The sequence below is a fragment of the Carcharodon carcharias genome, chromosome 2 (assembly GCF_017639515.1).
Source record: "Carcharodon carcharias isolate sCarCar2 chromosome 2, sCarCar2.pri, whole genome shotgun sequence".
Classification (NCBI taxonomy): Eukaryota; Metazoa; Chordata; class Chondrichthyes; order Lamniformes; family Lamnidae; genus Carcharodon; species Carcharodon carcharias.
Genome location: NC_054468.1, coordinates 33,530,733 through 33,551,407, shown reverse-complemented (window position 1 = coordinate 33,551,407; position 20,675 = coordinate 33,530,733). Strand labels below are relative to the sequence as shown.

The window sequence follows — 20,675 nt, the reverse complement described above, 5'->3', positions numbered from 1 at the left end:
TTGGAGAGGCAAAGTTTGATCAGGGATAGTCAGCATGTCCTTGTCAGAGGGAGGTCATGCCTAACAAATTTAACTGAATTATTTGAGGACGTGACCAGGTGTGTAGATGAGGATAGTGCAGTTGATGTAGTTTATATGGATTTTAGCAAAGCCTTTGACAAGGTCCCACATGAGACACTTATAAAGAAGGCAAAAGCACATGGGTTACAGTGTAATTTGATAAGATGGATTCAAAATTGGCTTATTTGTAGGAGTCAGAGGGTGATGACAGAAGGATGCTTTAGTGACTGGAAGCCAGTCCAGTGGTGTACCTCAGGGATCTGTGCTGGGTCCCCAATTATTTGTAATTTATATAAATGACATAGTTGACTATGTAGGGGGTAGGATTAGTAAGTTTGCAGATGACACAAAGATTGGCCGGTTGGTTAACCGTGAGGTTGAGTGTCTTGGGCTTCAGAAAGATATAGACGGCATGATCAAATGGGCAGATAATTGGCAGATGGAAGTTAACCCTGAAAAGTGTGAAGTGATACACTTTGGAAGGAGTAATTTGACAAGGAAGTATTCAAAGAACAGCATGATACTAGGAAGTTCTGAGGAACAAAGGGACCTTGGCGTGTGTGTCCATAGATCTCTGAAGGCGGAGGGGCATGTTAGTGGGGTGCTAAAAAAGGCATATGGGACACTTGCCCTTATCAATCAAGGCATAGACTACAAAGGTAGGGAGGTCATGTTGGAGTTGTATAGAACCTTGGTGAAGCCACAGCTGGAATATTGTGTGCAGTTCTGGTCACCACATTATAGGAAGGATGTGGTTGCACTGGTGGGGGTGCAGAGGAGATTCACCAGGATGCTGCCTGGGATGCAACATTTAAGTTATGAAGAGAGGTTAGATAGACTTGGGTTGTTTTCATTGAAGCAGAGAAGACTGAGGGGTGACCTGATCGAGGTGTACAAGATTATGAGAGGCATGGACAGGGTGGATAGGGAGCAGCTGTTCCCCTTAGTTGAAGGGTCAGTCATAAGGGGACTTAAGTTCAAGGTGAGGGGCAGCAGGTTTAGTGGGGATGTGAGGAAAAACTTTTTTACCCAGAGGGTGGTGACGGTCTGGAATGCGCTGCCAGGAAGGATGGTGGAGGCGGGTTGCCTCACATTCTTTAAAAAGTACCTGGATGAGCACTTGGCATGTCATAACATTCAAGGCTATGGGCCAAGTGCTGGTAAATGGGATTAGGTAGGTAGGTCAGGTGTTTCTCACGTGTCGGAGCAGACCCGATGGACCGAAGGGTCTCTTCTGCACTCTGTGATTCTGTGACAGGGAGGAGAGGCGAGGTAGAAGGACAGATGTTACATCTCCTGTGTTTGTGTGGAAAGGTGTCTGGAAAAGGGATGGGTGTTGGGGTGACTGAGGAGTGGACCAGGGTATCAAGGATGGGATGCTGATAGGGGAAGGGAGTGGAAGATGTGTTCGATGGTGGCATCATCCAGGCTGGAAAATGATTCATTTAATACAGAGGTGGTGGGTGCAAGGTATGGACAAGGGGAACCCTATTGTGATTCTGGGAGACAGGGGGAAGGAGTGAGAGGAGAAATGTGGCAGAGATGGTTGCAGGCCTGTCAACCACCCACCCTTTCCTCAAAACCTGTTACTTTTCCAACATTTTCCAGTTCCGATGAAAGGTCACAGACCTGAAATGTTATCTCTGTTTCTCTGTCCACAGATGCTGCCTGACATGCTGAATACTTTCAGCATTTTCTGTTTGATTTCAGATTTCCAGCATCCTCAGTATTCTGCTTTTTGATTTTTGCCTTTTGATGAAAACAAGTTATGTTTTTTTATGTTATTTCATCCAAGTTGCTTAAAAAATGCTTTCCTGAACATAGAACTTAGTTTATTAGGATGAACTCTGTACATGTCTAGAGGTGAGAAAAGAATATTTTTTATGACCTTAGATTCGAAACTCTTTTTGGGATTTGACAGAACCCTTTATTTTCCTCTGAGTGACCCTCTTGCTCATTTTATTCTAGTAATGTTTAGGAAAGAAATGCCCACGTCACAGACATTTCCATCACTTATCAGTTACTTCGAAAGCAAAAGCCGTTTATATGGTCAAGGCTGTTTGGCATTAAGTTCTGCTTCACTGCAGCAGCCTTGTTTATCGTAATTACATCTCCCACTACAAAAGGTAGGATGTCGTGATGGAGAGGGTGAAAAGCCTTACCGTAGACATATCTGCCACATAAATGTAAAATGAGAAACAAATTACAATGGCTAGACTTCCAGCTGTAGAATTTTCCCTCTCGTTTGCAATGCTTCCATATTTCCCTGGCAACAGTGAGGTGAGAAGATTTGGGCGATCAGTAGCGCTTCATGGTAAAATTCAAATGCAGAGAATTGAATTGTTAGTTTTCATGCTTTCCCAGAATTGATCCCCTTTCCTCCATATGGATTCTGCTTCTATTTAGAAATGAGAATGACCGTTGAAATGTCCACAATTCGGGTGCAATCGTAACTTTGATTCGAGTTGTCATTGGATAGGGCCCCTCGGGCTCCAGTATATGAGCTTACACTCTACTCATTGCCGATGGCACTGCTAATTTTTTAAACATTTATCGTCTTTGGGCCAAAAATGGGACCTATTTGGTAAATTAATGATGGATGAAAATAGACACCAAGTTTGCACAATTGATGACCAACGGTAATTGTAATTTGGACGCCTTCATTTCCTTTTATTTATATGCAAATAAAGTTATAATAAAAATCCGCCAGGCATAGTCCACATCGCCTCGATTTTATTGCGCATAATGTAATTAGAATTCAGTTATCATGTTTTAAAATTCAATTACGCTTCAATATTAATCACACGCTTAAAACCAATGTCATTTCAGCACTGCATCATTGTCAAACATTCATTAACTGCTATGTTGTTTGGGAAAAATGAAAGTCACCCTACTTTTAAATCTGGTGTTCATCAAAGTGAGAGTAATTGCATCAGATTTAATTTCAAATGGTATCTTTAATCCCTTTCAAACTGTGTTTCGATTCCTTGCATTCCGTTGGCGTTCCCATTTCAAGGGATGCAAGTTCGGTGATTTGTATTCAGCCCAGGTATTCCTATTGCTGCCGGCCAGTAATTTCAGTGTTGCTGGGATTAATTTAGATAAGGACATTTATAACAAAACCGAAAAATGTCGTCAGGAAATGATTGACGATCCATAAGGACAGAATTCTGCAGTGAAAATCCCACTCAGAATCCATGTATTATTACTAAATCGCCCAACCCCCGCCACCTAACTTTCTATATCTCCACTGATTGGATTCCCAATGTCATAACCACAGCTGTGAATGACAGTCGAGCTCAGTCACTAGTTTCTCATGGCATATAGTTAGTTACCCTGGAATGCTACTGACGTTTAGTGACCATTAGCCCAACCTAGACTTCCGCAGAAGAAAAATGAAAGGGCGGATGGAAGCAGTGGGTAATGAAAAGGAAGACAATATAAATATAAAATACAGGTTACATACCTATAAACCGTTCAGGACAATGTCGCTTTGAAACGAACTAGCGATTCAATGCTAATTTAAAAAGCTGCTCATTTTTCAACTGTGTTCACGAATTCAGATTAATGGCAAATTAATGGTTATACCAGTCGACAGTTTATTTGTAGTTGTATATTACAGTGGAATTTTATGAGTATGGCTGCTGTATACTAAAAGGTTAAAAAAATCGTTTTTAAATTCTTCAACCAATTCATCCAAAATGCAATACAGATACAACGAGAAAGCGGATCAATATTTGTGTCCTTACAGCCTTCAACCATTTATTTGTTCACCAAATACAGTGAAAATGGTCATAAAATGTACAATGAATCATTCTTAGAATGTCATTACAATTTTTTTTTGCTTTTATATATCCTTGGAATGATTTTTTTCATTATTTAAAATTACGCCTCATGTTAACATGCACATATAACGATAATAAGCTTCATAAAAGAATGTTACAAAATTAAATTAAAAAACACAGCTTCAGAAGAGTCCAAAAAGAGAATAGTCAATGTTAACAGCGCATTATTTTAAATTTCTTAAACAGTGCATTAGTTTTTCCCCATAAACCTTTAGATTTCGCAATTCCAGCAGCAATGGTTATTCACAATATAGATTTAAACACAGTTTTTTTTAGCATTGATGTGTGCAAATAAACAAAAATAAATTAAAAAAACAAAAATCCCTATAAGACTAAGAGGTTCATAAATAACATTCAATAAGTCTCTTCCTAATGCTGATACAGAATTGTCCAAAATCAGTCAATCAGTCTTTCAAGTCACTGGATCCGGTCTTATACATCCTTACAAAAAATACAAACAATTTTAATGCAATACAATACATAGACTAGCATTTGTTTTACAAAGATTTAGATATAAAAATACAAGTACGAAGAATTCCATTAGAAAGAAGCGTGCCAAACTGTTAATGACTGCTGGCACCAATATTGGCACCGTGACCGGAAGCTCATGCAACAGGATGAATTAAATGTCTATTTTGATGCAAAAAAAATCCTTTCTTTCTTCTCGTCTCCTTGCTTTCATTCTTTCTGCCACCTAGTCGGTTTTGCTAGCTGTCGTCGTCTCCGATCAACCGCGGTGTTTGTGGTAAGTCTAAAATTGATGGTTGTGAAGTGCACCGCTCGGGAATCTCCGTGCATTGGCTTAAATGACAGTGTTGCTGCTGTAATGACCTGGTCCCTCCATTTCTGTGCGTTCGCTTGGACTGGAATTTTGAAATGGACAGCTACTTGATCTGTGTGTGCCTTGGATAAACCGAATGGTGCTGATATTGACAGCTCCTCAATTTTGTGTGCATTTGTTTGGATTGGAGATTCGTCAGCAAGCCCCAAAATCTCTCTGGACAATCCATAAACGCATGCACAGCCCAAAAGTGCTTTAAAATAGTTAAAAAGTTTGGGAGTCAGGGTAGCACCCTTTCTGATTACACTCCAGACGAGGTTTTGTCTTCCCTTCCCTTCAGAACATCATCTATTCTGTCGTCTTCGATCACAACTGTAAAGCAATTACAGGCAATTTAGTGTCTGCAGACAGTACACACACCTCCACCAGAACATGGCCAAACCGAGAAATATAAACAAACATGTCGACGTTACCCGGAGAAAAGCAATTACCCGCATGCACAATACTTCTGACAAATTGTAAGTGGAATTGTAATTTCTTTCACAAATTGACCCTAAATATTACAAAGTGTACTGTTTAGTTAAGAACAAAAGGAAGTTTGCTTTCTTAGGTTTGGCGCGTGGGAGACTCCGCCAAATTAAATGCTTGTTTTCGAGTTCTTTACATATGATCAAAATCTCACGAAATAATCTGACGTTGCAACACATTTTAAGCAGAAAATTTTCGATGCTTCTTATTTCTGGGACAGGCGGCGGCACTAATCGGAATATCTGCTCAGCAAAATTTTGCTGCATTTTGGTTTTGTGCTGAACAAGTTGGATTTAAATTAAATAACCGAGGGCAGTTAAAAAAAAATCTACGCATCTTTTAGTAAATTAGCGGATACCTTCGCGTGATTGGCGAGGACTAAAAAGCTGAAACAGATGGAAATCTGTATACCTTCTGCCATTTAGATAAAAAAAAATAAGTACTAGACCAGCTGGTTGGTCGAATTATGGAAAAATCTGAAATAAAAAAACTGAAAGTGCCGGAAAAAACTCAGCCGGTCTAGCAGCATCTGTGGGGAGAGAAACCGAGTGAAGGTTTCGAGTCCGCACAACTCTTCTGTTGTGGAAAAATCCGGTATAGTTGCAGATTTATTGAACTGTATGCATAACGCTGTAAATGGATCTGCGATTCCACAAAATAAATATATGAACGTTGGTCTCGAAAGGAATGTCTAAGGGCTGATTTATTTTGACATGGTGTGAATTTGGCAATATAACGCCCCATTCTTGGCTAGAAGTTGGGGAGATAGTGTCAAATCAAAGAGCTTCTGAGTGGACTAGAGATCCAGAGTTTGGGAAGGGAGTCCGAAATAAATTCAGTTCAATTTTAAAACAGGCAAAAGACACAGCAAAATAACACGATGTGCATAAAGAAAACCCGAATCCAACTAGCTACATGGATAAATGAAACTGAAAACAATGATTTCTCGCGGAAAAGTAGATTTGAAAAATCACACTGGATTTTCATTAAATGTAAATGTTAAATAGAATTCAATCGAACAATAAACGGCGACAGCCAATTTTTTTTTCAAAAAGTGAAATCGTGGCAAGGTTTATATTTATAATAAGTGTGTAATCAACATTCTATATAGCCGGACAAACAACGATGAAATGCTATATTTTTGTCAAATAGAGGAATAGGAAAAACATTCCACACATCATTAACTCTATTCCACCGAAGGAATTACTTTGCTGACAAGATGTGGATTAAACACAAATAATTATTTTGACGAAACGCGGAGATTTACAATCTACTGACAGTTTAAAAATCATCTGAAATGCGGTTACAATTGAAATGACCATGGGTGAGCAGCGCATCCAGAATTAGGCGAACGTTTTCGCTTTTTACCTCGCTTGGCTCTGCCAATCTGTGCCAGTTTGGGGGGTCTCTTGGGCTGAGAGCCTCCAAAGAAGGTGTTGGTGTCCTGGAGGCGACAGCTGAAAGAGAGCTGACCGACTTCACTCTCGCCGCCGAAATGAGCCATCTTGTCCTCGCTGTAGGGTAAAATCTCCGACATAGTGCCTCAAAGAAGGAAGGGGATGAAACCCAAGAACGGGCAGCAAAAATTTCCAGGAAATTCACCGATTGAAAGTGACTGTCACAAGTTGCACTAGACGGGTCTTTTCTGGGTAATCCTGGCGCTGTATCGGTAACTGATGGTTTGCTGTTGCCCTGCCGGTGATGCTGGAGATGTTGTCTTCTTACTGTGTTTAGAGAGCTCTGGAGAGAGCCGGGGACCCCACCGCCAACATAAAGGAAACCCGAGCGGAAGAATGAAGTCATCCATCCGGGGAAGAAGTGATGTAGAACAGCCTAATTACCATCATTCTCCTCCTACTCGGACTGGGAGAGGAGACAGTGACATCAACCGGCAGCGCTTGAATAGCAATTGTTATCCACTCTATTCAAAGGCAAAGTCTTTCAATGCAGAATAGCGCAGGTGAAGGCTTTTACGTCGCGTAAAATGTGCCCCCCACAAAAAAGCAAAACCATCTCAGGCAACCTTTAGTCCAACTAGACTTTACAACAGTGAGTTCTAAACTATGAAAGAACAACAAACATCTAGCAGTTAGCCAGCTCCATTCACCATTTTAAAACGCTGTGAGCTCTTACAGGCAGAAAGTATCCAAAAAAATCGTCTTCAGTGGTTTTAATGTGGATTTCTGTAATAACTCAAATAGCTTCACAATTAACTACTTGCATTACGTGCCTCATTGTGTCCACTCACAACTGTGATTCATTTCAGAAGTTGCATTAAATTAATTGTATCAATTTTCAAATATTTTATTTTCAGCTCACAGTACCCTGTAATCTGCAGAAACAAGTGACCAGTCACAAGATTCAAATCTGAGGGAGGAGTGACTGTATTCTCAATCTGTCTCAAGCAGTAGTTTCCTAAATTTCCACTTTGACAATATGTCCATCCCAACGCTCATGCATAATGATCAGTTCAGGGACAAGGAGAACCGACATCATCCATCTCAAAACAAAAACAGAATTTATCATCCATCTCAGTTTATTTGAGGTACACCTCTTCAGTTGACCATAGCATTATTGACGTTAGTCAAACTGAATTTCGTGATGTTATAAGAACATAAGAAATAGGAGCAGGAGTAGGCCATTCGGCCCCTCAAGCCTGTGCTGCCATTCAATAAGATCATGGCTGATCTGCCCCAGGCTTCATCTCTTCTTTCATGCCAGCTCCTCATAGCCCTCCACTCCCTGATATTTCAAAGATCTATCTACATCCTCTTTAAATACTCTAAGTGATCTAGCCTTCGCAACTCTCTGGGTTAGAGAATTCCAAACATTCACTACTCTCTGAGAAAAGAAATTCCTTCACATCTCTATTTTAAATATTATTCTGTAACTATGTCCACTAGTTTGAGATTCCCCCACTAGTGGAAACATCTTCTCAACATCTATGTCAAGCCCCTCAGAACCTTGTACATTTCAATATGATCACCTCTCAATTTTCTAAACTCTAATGAATAAAGGCCTAACCTGTTTAGTTATTCTTGATAAGTCAACCACTTCATCCTAGGAATCAGCCTAGTGAATCTCTTTTGACCTGCATCCAACGCCATTATATCCTTTCTTAAATACAGGGACCTAGAGTACACAGTACTCCAGCTATGGCCTCAGCAACACCCCATAAAGTTGTAACAAGACTTCCCTATTTTTAAACTCCAACCCCCTAGCAATACAGGCCAAAATTCCATTTGCCTTCTTAATTAATTGCTGCAACTGCATGATAACTTTTTGTGTTTCATGCACAAAAGCACCCAGATCCCTCTGTGCTGCACTTTTTTGAAGTCTCTCTCTGTTTAAATAATAGTCTGCCTTTTGATCCATCCTACCAAAGTGCATGACCTCACAATTTCCTACATTAAACTCCATCTGCCAAGTGTTTGCCCATTCACTCAACCTATCTATATCCCCTTGCAGATTCCTTATGTCCTCAACACAACATACCCTCCCGCCTATTTTTTATCATTAGCAGGTTTGAATACATTACGTTCATTACACTCTTCCCCCTCCTCCAAATCATTAATATAGATAGTAAATAATTGAGGCCCTAGGATTGATTCTTGTGGCACTCCATTAGTTATGTCTTTCCAACCTGAAAAAGACCCATTAATCCCAACTCTCTCTTTTGTGTGTTAACCAAGCCTCAATCCATTACCCCCAATACCATGAGCTCCTATCTTGTGCACCTTTTATGTGGCACCTTATCGAATGCATTCTGGAAATCAAATACACTACATCTACCGGTTCCCCTTTATCAACTCTGCTTGTTATATCCTCAAAGAACTCTAGCAAATTAGTCAAGCATGATTTCCCTTTCACAAAATCACATTGAATCTGTTTTATTGTATTAATCTTTTCTAAATGTCCTGCTATTTCTTCCTTAATAATGGACTATAGCATTTTCCCAACGACAGATGTTTGACTGACTGGCCTTTGGTTTCCTACTTTTTGTCAACCTTCCTTCTTGAACAGGGTCGTCACTTTAGCGGTTTTCCAGTCCGCTAAGACCTTCCCAGAATCCAGTGAGTTCTGGAATATTTCAGCCACTATCTCCACTATCTCTGCAGCCATTTCCTTTAAAACCCTTGGATGCAGGCCATCAGGTCCTGGCAACTTGTCTGCCTTTAGTCCCATTAGTTTGTCACTCATGATAGAGACTGTGACCATTCAACCTTGGTAGAAAGATTATTTAGGATAACTGCACTACATTGAAAGGTATTCCCATTTTCCTTTGTTTTATTATTGATAACCTTGAATCCCCAAATTTACCCTGAAGCTCATTAAATTTTCATTACTGAATTTCATCGCTTTTGGAAGATACCAGTATATATAATACCATCTCAGAATATTTTACAGGTAAATTTTAGCTAAATTCCTATTTATCTAATTGTAGCCAGAGTATGTTTAGCAAAGCTTTTCTTTGTACCCCTACACAGTCACTTTGTGCACTCTCAAGGAAATCATCCCTATACTTCCACAATATGCTGACCCTTGATGACATCTTCGGAAAACATGAGCCAGATTCCACATTTGTGCTAATGAGGGAGGTCATGCCTAACAAATTTGATCGAATTATTTGAGGAGGTGACCAGGTGTGTAGATGAGGGTAGTGCAGTTGATGTTGTTTATATGGATTTCAGCAAAGCCTTTGACAAGGTCCCACATGGGACACTTATAAAGAAGGCAAATGCACATGGGATACAAGGTAATTTGATAAGGTGGATTCAAAATTGGCTTAGTTGTAGGAGACAGAAGGTGATGACAGAAGGCTGCTTTAGTGACTGGAAGCCCGTGTCCAGTGGCGTACCACAGGGATCTGTGCTTGGTCCCCTATTATTTGTAATTTATATAAATGATATAGATGACTATGTAGGGGCTAGGATTAGTAAGCTTGTGGAAGACACAAAGATTGGCTGGGTGGTTAACCGTGAGATTGAGTGTCTTGGGTTACAGAAAGATATAGACGGGATTGTCAAAGGGGCAGATAAGTGGCAGATGAAATTTAACCCTGAAAAGTGTGAAGTGATACACTTTGGAAGGAGTAAATTGACAAGGAAGTATTCAATGAATGGCATGACACTAGGAAGTTCTGAGGAACAAAGGCATGTGTGTCCAAAGATCTCTGAAGGCGGAGGGGCATGTTAGTGGGGTGGTGAAAAAGGCATATGGGACACTTGCCTTTATCAATTGAGGCATAGATTACAAAGTAAGGAGGTCATGTTGGAGTTGTATAGAACCTTGGTGAGGCCACAGCTGGAGTACTGTGTGCAGTTCTGGTCACCACATTATGGGAAGGATGTGATTGCACTGGAGGGGGTGCAGAGGAGATTCACCAGGATGCTGCCTGGGATGAAACATTTCAGTTATGAAGAAAGGTTGGATAGACTTGGGTTGTTTTCGTTGGAGCAGAGAAGACTGAGAGGCGACCTGATTGAAGTGTACAAGATTATGAGAGGCATGGACAGGGTGGATAGGGAGCAGCTGTTCCCCTTAGTCAAAGGGTCAGTCACAAGGGGACATAAGTTCAATGTGAGGGGCAGCAGGTTTAGGGGGGATGTGAGGAAAAACTTTTTTACCCAGACGGTGGTGACGGTCTGGAATGCGCTGCCAGGGAGGGTGGTTGCCTCGCATCCTTTAAAAAGTACCTGGATGAGCACTTGGCATGTCATAACATTCAAGGCTATGGGCCAAGTGCTGGTAAATGGGATTAGGTAGGTAGGTCAGGTGTTTCTCATGTGTTGGTGCAGACTCGATGAGCTGAAGGGCCTCTTCTGCATTGTGTGATTCTGTGATTCTGTGACACCCAGCTCTATCTCTATATTATTTCATTTGAACTTTGTATTGCCCCTCTGTTGTCAGACTGCTTGCCCAACATCCAAGAACACAGGAAATAAGAGCAATAGTAGGTCATTCGGCCCTTGAGCCTGCTCTGCCATTCAATAAGATCATAGCTAACCTTATGGCCTCAAATCCACTTTCCTGTCATTCCCCCATTACTCTGGACTGCCTTGTCAATCAAAAATCTGTCTAACTCAGCCTTGAACATATTCAATGACTGATCTTTGCGGCAGAGAATTCCTCAGACTAATGACCCTCTGAGAGATAAAGTTATTCCCTCATCTCTGCCTTAAATGGATTTTTAAACTATGTCCCCTAGTTCTAGACTCCCCACAAGGGAAACATCCTCTCAACATCCACACTGTCAAGTCTCCTCAGGATCTTATATTTTGCAATATATCATCTCTCATTCTTCTTACCCCCAGTGGGTATAGACCCAACCTGCTCAATCTTTCCTCATAAGGTAGCCCTTCATCCCAGGAATCAGTTGAGTGAACCTTCTCTGAATTGCTTCCATTGCAATTCTATCCTTTCTTAAGTAAGGAAAAGCAAAACTGTACACAGTACTCCAGATGCAGTCCCACTAAGGCCCTGTACAACTGCAGTACAGTTTGGGAAGTCCCTTCTTTTACAGTCAATTCCCCTTGCAATAACTCATGGGGTCATGGTAGCGTAGTGGTATTGTCACTGGACTGGTAATGCTCTGGGGACCTGGGTTTGAATCCCACCAAGGGGGATGGTGGAATTTGAATTCAACAAAATACCTGGATTTAAAAATCTAATGATGACCATGAAACAATGTCATAAAAACCCATCTGGTTCACTAAAGTCCTTTAGGGAAGGAAATCTGCTGGCCTGGACTATATGTGACTCCAGACCCACATAAATGTGGTTTACTCTTAAAAATGTCTTCTGGACAAGGGCAATTAAGGACACCCACATCCCATGGAATGAATAAAAAAAATTCCATTTGCCTTCCTAATCATTTGCTGTACCTACATACTCACCTTTTCTGAGTCATGCACCAGAACATTACAATCCAGGTGTACTGCAGAGCACTGGAATCTCTCTCCATTTACATACTAAGTGAACAATTTCACATTTTGCCACACTTAACTCCATCTACTAAATTTTTACCCACTTGCTTAGCCTATCTGTATCCATTTGTAGACTCTTTATGTCCTCTTGACAACTTTACTTTCCTGTCTACCTTTGTGTCATCAGCAATAAGAACTGCAAAAAAAAAATCCAGTCTTGGATAAGCCATGAGTTCTTCCTGCTACAAGTTGGAAAGACCCAAGCTATCTCCTTAGTCCCCACCATAAACTGTACACCCTCATCACTTTCTCTACCCAGGTAATGTGTCAGCAAAGATTAAATAGTCTGTGTGGATAACTTCAATGTTCAATGGAATGTTGTGCTGCATTCCCAAACTCATATCCTCTCCAGCCCATAGACCATTGTAACAGTGCTTGCCTTCGAACCTACATTAGCCCATCTGCTTCTGAGCTTTCATCCACGCATGCATCACCTCCAGACTAAACTATTCTAAAACACTCTTGGCCATTCTCTCCATAAGCCTTATTGAAAATTGTGCTGCCTACATACTAACCCACACCAATTTCCATTCACTTATCATCCCTATCCTTGCTGACATACGTTCATGGATCTTCTTCTCCCCATTAATTGCTTCATAGTTCACCACCACTTGTGGGTGGATGTAGCAGGACTGCATTGCTTTGATCTGATCGATATTTGTGGAATTGCTTAGCTCTGTCTATAGCATGCTGCTTTGACTATATAGGGAGATGCCCATGGTCCTTTGTGGACTATGGTTAATTACTTACTTAGTCCTGATGCACAACTTGAGTTGTACTTCCTAATGACTAGCCATGAAGAGGCAGGGAAGGTAATTAAAGATAAGTTGATGGCCTAGATAAATCTGCTTTTCTAACTGGAAAAGGATGAGTTATAGGAAAATTATACAGAGATATAGTGATACCTGAAACATTAGGTGAGGTTTTCAGCTTCATCACACAGGCAGCGAGGACCAAACTCTCCTGTATTATGATTAAATAGAGTGAAAATTAGATGAGTTCCATAATGAGTGGGTAGTCTGTGTTTCTAGTCTACTCCATTAGAAGTTAGTAAGCCAATATTATGTCATAATATCTTCAATTGCTAAACTGACAAAACCATAACAGACTATTCTGCATTCCTATGAGACTGTCATAAATTGTTGTTCACAAGATCAGAATGTGCAAAGAAGCAAGGACTGCCGCATAAGATCATCTTGCTCATCAAAGCTCATTCCACCAATAGTTTAGCAACCAACTCCATTTTGAAAACCACTAATGTTTTTGGTTTTATTACTCAGAATTTATCACTCTCTTAGTGACACAGTGTTACTCGTACATTGTAACTATTGTTGGTTAACTATTTCAACCCCTAGCATACCTCTATGACATGCACTTTACTGCTCTAATAACATACCCCAAAACTTCATTAGCATTTTAAATTGCTATACAACATTGTCTGAACTTTGAGAGCAATAAATCAACGATGGCTTTCAAGTCCTTTCTAAGTGTCCTTGAGATATTTTCCTTCCATTCATCACATTCTTTTGTACCAAAGCGATGATAATCATAATGAAAGGCTAGCTAATGCCTTTATCTTTTGTAATTTGGCCTTGACATTTCCAAAACCTTATATGACAGCCATGGTTATTTTCTGATTTAATACCAGATGTGAGACATAGGCAGAGAGGCAAGATATATTAAACAAAAAAGGTAAACATACATAGAGGGTTGATATAATATTGTTCTTATATTTTGCAATAGTATAAATCCTTTTGAGCCAATCAGCTTCATTATTACAGACTTCTGCAGTTCAACAAGGCAACTCTTCTGCGAGAGAGGGCCTCTGATTAATGAGAACTCCTGTTGAGCATTAAGGAGTCTCCAACTGGAACTTTGTAAAATAAGGTTGTTTAACAAGATGTTTGTAAGTTGTTCGTTGTCTGAGATTCCAAAGTACTAGCAATAAATACAAATGCATCAGAAATGTGAATATTGATTTGCTGCTATCAAAGAAATGCCTGGGGAGAGCTTGCCTGAGCCTCCCTGTAGCTTTCCCTGAAGTAAGTACTGATTACCTTTTCACATCAGCATTTGTGCACAGAAACATCTAACACTGTCCTCCTCTGCATAAACTGAAAGCATTAATATGCAACACAAGAAGTTGCTGTTAATGCATTAATGCACCATCTGCCACATTGCACTCACAGAGCTTTCTAACATGTTTGCCATATTGCACCATTGTATTTGTAATCTCTCCAGGAAAGCTGTCAAAAAGTTTCTATCAGTAGTAGTACCTCATCCCGAAAGGATGAAAAAATGAACAAGAATTCACAGCACCTTCTGTGTTATTGGCATCAGTTGCAGTAATTTACTGAAATATGTGATTTATGTTTCTACCAACATTGAGTTACCCATGGTAATTTATCTCTGTCTATCTGATCATATTTCCTAAATAGCTAAACCTATTCAAAGATTAATGGTTAGAAACTGCAGTTGTCCATCTGGGCTCAAATAAAATATTTAACAAGATGAGAAGTATTTTTTTTTATTTTACATTGTTTAGACATGCATTATGAATGAATTAATTGTGTGTGATTTGATGTACTACTTTAATTCTGGCCATAATAGAGTCTGTGATAGTTAGTTTGCCATTTATCTAGATTTTGATGCTCCAAATGGTACTGTGCCTTCTTCTTAAAAAAAGTCATCCTCCAGGGTGCTTATCTGTACAATGTACTGAAAACCCTTGAGGGTGCTCCTGAACATTTCACTCTTGATTTTGCCACATTGACAAGATTTTGACCACATCCAACTTATGATATATTATATCTAACATAAAATGAAAACTGAATGTGCTGGAAATACGCAGCAGCCCTTGCAGTATCTGTGAAGAGACAAGCAGCATTAATGCTTCAAATGTAATATGACTTCTTCAGATATATTACCTTATGTTTGTGATAGTTCAAAGATTATTTTGCATTTCTAGTTTTTGATAGTTGTGGGCCAGAATTTTACCAACCCTTTGGTGACGGGTAGGAAGGCTAGCTAAATGATACAGGAAAGGGTTCAGTGATATCCGATATTTTTCCATCCAAGCGATTTTGCCAGCAACAGGAAAGATAGCAGATTGGTCACCGCCAGGAGCCCAATTGAATCACTTAACTGGTCAATTAAGGGCCACTTCCTGCCTCAGTGTGCATTTTTGCCTGTGTTAGGGGAGCTCAGTGCCACTTCGGGAGACCACCCAGTGAAAATTGACTCTGGCATTCCGCTTACCCCTCTTCAAAGGCACATAGGCATTGAGGCACCCTCAACCTGCAGCAACAGCCTCAGCAACGGCCATCACTAGTGGTGGCTCTGCTGAGCTGCCAGCCCTATGATTCGTCTGTCAGGTCTTGGGGATTAGCTACCATTGTGCGGTGGTCCCAACCGTGGTCTTTTAATTGGCCACTGCTGGCAATGTGTTGCCCCAGGTCCCACCACCCACTAAGGTGGGGTCACCTCCCACTTACAACAGAACTTCTGCTGTCCCAATAAAATCCAGTCCTTAGTGTCATTGCACACAGGAGGCCATTCTGCCCATCAAGTCCATACTTTTTTTTTATAAATTGAGAAGCCTTGGTGAACCTAGGACCTAAAGTGCAAATAAATACCAAATTTGAAAAGAGTAGCAAAGGAGAGGTGGTAAATCCAGAAACCATGATTGTTTGGGCTCAGGAGTCTATATTATAAGGAGAAAGGAAGATTGGAGACAAGGAATTCTACCATTTTGGGTCAGTGGGAAAGATGAGGGTGCAGGGAGGAGAAAGTATGTCTAGGAGTGTGTAATTATTAATACCAAACTGGCCAATATGTGTAAAAGAAATCATAAACACAACACATGGAGGAAAAGAAAATCTGTGTGAAACAAGTTGCCAACTTTCTATTGCCTATTCTGTCCTTACTGCCCAAGTTGAATTTCATCCCCATTATTGTTAGATATGTTTAGAGCCATACACAGTGGTGACCACAACAAATCTTCCCTCGATTAATGGGTCATGTGACAAAGATCATGTCTATTTCAGGGGCTCTATTTACCTTCAATGTTTATTTAGCTTCTTTTACATATCTCGCATGACACAAGAGTCCCTTATCAATTTACACCTATTTTAGTAGCACAATATAACCAGTCAGCTAGTAATGCAAGTCAAAGGCATGGGTTTGATTTTCATAAGGGTTTTCCTTCTGTCTATCCTAGGATATCTTCCAAACAATGTCTTATTTACCCTGCATGGTTGGTTGGAATTGTGAATTCATCAACTGAGGAATGTACGTCCTACTATTCAAGGTTGCTATGCATAAGTAGCTCGATGTACTGGTCTACCAGGCTACCCATTTTGTAAATTTATTTCAGCCATATTCAGAAAATATCTGTTGATGATAATTAACTCAAAATAAGGTAAATACATTTCATTAACAGGAGAATGAAGCAAAGTAAGTTTTTTTTACAATTTTGTTGGGCTTGCAGCTTTGAATGGGGTTTTGTCAACAGAGTGCCATTCCCAATGGCATAACCAGGAGTGTACGTCATTTCTACCTTCTTGCTTTCTGCCCTTCCCCACATGATAACAATTAAAATTTAAAATGCCGGCAGCATCCCTGAGAAACGCATGCAATACTGCAGCGGGGAAAGTTTTTCATTGGTGAAATCCACTGTCAGTTGACAATGCTACAGCTGCTGGTGGGCTATAAAAGAACCTCCTGGACAAAAAGGAAGGCTCTGGACAAAAAGGATGGCCCTGGTCTGCTGCCCAATTCCAGTGCCTGTCTTCTATGATGTACTCCCTGGATGGCTGCATCCTGACCTGCGCGCTCCCCCCCCTTTGACACTGTCTTCTGCCGCTGCTTTCACAGCATCTGTTGTTGACCGGCAAGAGCCCTCCTTTGTGGAGCCTCCTCCTTCAGTGATTTGTTTAATTGACCACCAACATTCACAGCTGGATGTAGCAGGACTGCAGAGCTTAGAGCTGATCCATTGGTTGTGGGATCACTTATCTGTCTATCACTTGCTGTTTATGCTGTCTGGAAGCAGGTAGTCCTGTGTTAAAGCTGCACCAGATTAACACCTCATTTTTAGGTATGCCTAGTGCTGCTCCTAGCATGCCCTCCTGCACCCTACGTTGAACCAGGGTTGCTCCCCTGGCTTGATGGTAATGGTAGAGTTGGGGATATGCCGGACCATGGGGTTACAGATTATGTTTGTGTACAATTCTGCTGCTGATGGCTCGCAGCACCTCATGGATGCCCAGTCTTGAGTTGCATGATCTGTTAGAAATCAATCCCATTTAGCCACACAACACGATGGAGGGTATCCTCAATGCGTAGGTGGGATCTCATCTCCACAATGACTGCACGGTGATCATTCTTACCAACATTGCCATGAACAGATGCATCTGCGGCAGGCAGGTTGGTGAGGATGAGGTCAAGTATGTTTTCCCTTCTTGTTGGTTCCTTCACCATCTGCTGTAGATTCAGTCTAGCAGCTATGTCCTTTAGGACTTAGGCAGTTCGGTCTGTGGTGTTGCTACCAAGCCACTCAGAATATACAAAGTACATTCTGTGCCATTGCCAACCTCAGTGCTTCCTCCAAGCGATATTAAACATGGAGGAGCACTGATTCATCAGCTGAGGGCGGGCGGTACATGGTAATTAGCAGGAGGTCTGTGAGACAGCTCTCTCAATTTTGGCACTAGCCCCCAGGTGTTTAGTAAGGAGGACTTTGCAGGGTTGACAGGGATGAGTTTTCCAGTGTTGTTTCTAGTGCCTAGGTCGATGCCAGGAGGTCTGTCCAGTTTCATTCCTTTTTTGAGACTTCGTAGCAGTTTAATACAATTGAGTTTTCTAGGCCATTTCAGAGGGGCATTTAAGAGTCAACCACATTCCTGTTGGTCTGGAGTTGCATGTAGGCCAGACCAGGTAAGGGTGGCAGATTTCCTTCCCTAAAGGGCATTAGTGAACCAGATGGGTTTTTACAACAATCAACAATGGTTTCATGGTTATCATTAGACTTTTAATTCCAATTTTTATTGAATTAATCTGCCATGGCGGGATTCAAACCCAGGTACCCAGAACATTACCCTGGGTCTCTGGATTACTAGTCCCCTTCAAATTGAGTGATGGCACACCTTCATCATCTTCTTCCGGTTCCTCCATTGCCTGGCCAGATTGTTCTTCTTGACTATCTGAAAGGAGCAAAGCACAAGCATCAGGTTTGTGGACTGGGTGGGTGGGGAAAGCACCATGGCCTGCAGCTTATAAATCAGAAAAGAGTGTGAGATGAGGGGGGATGGGGGGTTGGGTCATGGGATGTGAGAAGGTGGATTATGTATGAGAATAGCATAATCTTTGATGGTTTCAGCACCTTTGTAAGTCATGGCCTCAGCAATGGGCATTCCGATAATGGCCAGCACTGTCTCCTCGATGGGGGTCAGGGTGTGCAGGCATGCCTTTGCCCCCTGTCTGTTAGCTTTTACTGCCTCTGATAATGCACCACCTTGTCCTGCGAGAGAGATGGAAATGTGCCTGTGAGTGTGGCGTAATCTGTTTGAGTGATGTGGCTGTTATGGTTGGATAGCTAGCAATGTGTGCAAGCTGTAAGATGTGGGAATGAAGCTTGCAACAGTGCAAAGTGTGTGAAGGTGCGATTGAGAACATGAATATCAGGTATGAGTCTGGATTGTTAGAGATTGTTGTCAGGCAAGTGATGAGGATGTGATGAATTGAGCAGTGTTTGAAGATTGTGATGCAGTTCGCAGAATTTGTGGACATGGCATTTGAAGATCCATTTGCTGACTTTGACCATCATTGAACTTCTTAAGATACCGCATCCTTGTGTTTTGATATCTGGTATTGAGTTCCATGACTATCTGCTCCAAACCCTTTTTGATTGTGTGTCTGGAGGGCTTTCTGGCTTCTTACCATTACAGGACATTACTCCTCTCTTCTATCTTCATCCCAAAGGCCTCCAGTGCACTGTCTGAAAAGCTTGGCATCTGCTCTCTCCTGTTTTGTGCCGATGTGCATGATTTCCACTACGTCCAGTCACAATGCATCTTCCCTGTAAGAGATGCAGACTAGCTGTAACTGGTGCTAGCTACTCATGACATGGCCTGCTGAAATGGCCAGCCAATCAAAGTGAAAGCTAGGATTAGTGCAGGCTCAAATAAACTTGGGGTTCTGGTACAAAGATCATTAAAATATCATGAACAGATACAGAATATAATCAAAAATGTTAATAGAATGTTGGCCTTTATATTGAGAGGGAAAAAAAGAAAGACAGACTTCCACTAATATAACGCTTTTCCAGACTATTGGATGTGTCAAAGAGCACGTAAGTCAATGAAGTACTTTTGACATGTAGTCACTGTTGTTGGAGACGTGGCAACCAGTTTGCGCACAGCAAACTCCCACAAACAGCAATGTGATAGCGACCCGGTAATCTGCTTTTGTGCTGTTGATGGACAGATAAATACTGGCCGGGGCACTGGGGATAACATCTCCTCTCTTCTTGAAAATAGTCTCATGGGATCTTTCACATCCATCGCAGCAGGCAGATGGGGCCTTGGTTTAATATCTCACTTGAAAGAGAGCACTTCCAACAGTGTAGCACTCCCTCAATGCTACATTGCGGTGAGCCTTGAATTTTGTGCTTAAGCCCTGGAGTGGGACTTGAATCTTGTGACTGAGAGGTGAGAATGCTTCCAACTGAGCCACAGCTGACACTGGGGGACTAGAATATAAAAGGTGGTAAAAGTCATGTTGCAGCAAAACAAAGCTCTGTCTAGACATCAGATGAGCAGTTCTGGACATCACATTTTAGAAAAGATATATTGCAGCATCCCAATGGGCCAGCACATCTCCCCAAAGGTAGTGCAGTGTAGATTTACCAGAATGATACCTGGACTCCAAGAGTTAAATTGCAAGGAGAGGTAGACTAAAAATTAGAGCCAGACCTTTCTGAAGTGAAATTGTGAAGCACTTCTTCAAAACATAAAGAGTGGTGGATGTTTGGAACTCCCTTCTGCAAATGCTAACTGATGTTATATCAATGGTTAATGTTAAATCTGAGACTGGTGGATTTTGTTAGCCTAAGATACTAAGAGATATGGGGCTGGATTTTATAGGGGGAGGGGGTGGTGTACTGCTTGCTCCCCCGACTAAAGAAAATCAGTCGGAAACCAACCAACGTTCGACCCATGCTGCAGGCGGCAATGACAAGGAAAGTGTGGGAGTCCCACCTCTCACTGGGAGGAAGTCCCACCCTTGGGAGCTGCCAGCCAATCTGATTGACCAGTAACTCCTGCAGTCCTGGCAGTGCCAGAGCTCAGCGGTGTGCTTTGCCAGGACTGCAGGCAGGCTCAGGATGAAGGCCCCACTGGAGCTCGGACTTGAGTAAATCAGGGTCATTGGGCGGGGAGGGATCTAGCATGTTAGTGAGATGGGGGGGTGGTAGAG

The 20,675-nt window shown here is 41.5% G+C and overlaps 1 protein-coding gene across 1 annotated transcript; it reads right to left on the bottom strand.

Moving 5' to 3' along the window:
• Nucleotides 1–3,639: 3,639 nt before the first annotated feature.
• Nucleotides 3,640–7,006, bottom strand: LOC121289364 (calcium/calmodulin-dependent protein kinase II inhibitor 2-like). The gene is made up of 2 exons (XM_041208742.1): nt 6,583–7,006; nt 3,640–5,058 (listed from the first exon to the last, which is right to left on the bottom strand). Exons 1-2 carry the CDS (start codon nt 6,749–6,751, stop codon nt 4,988–4,990), a joined length of 240 nt encoding a protein of 79 aa, XP_041064676.1. The 5' UTR covers nt 6,752–7,006; the 3' UTR covers nt 3,640–4,987.
• Nucleotides 7,007–20,675: the final 13,669 nt, after the last annotated feature.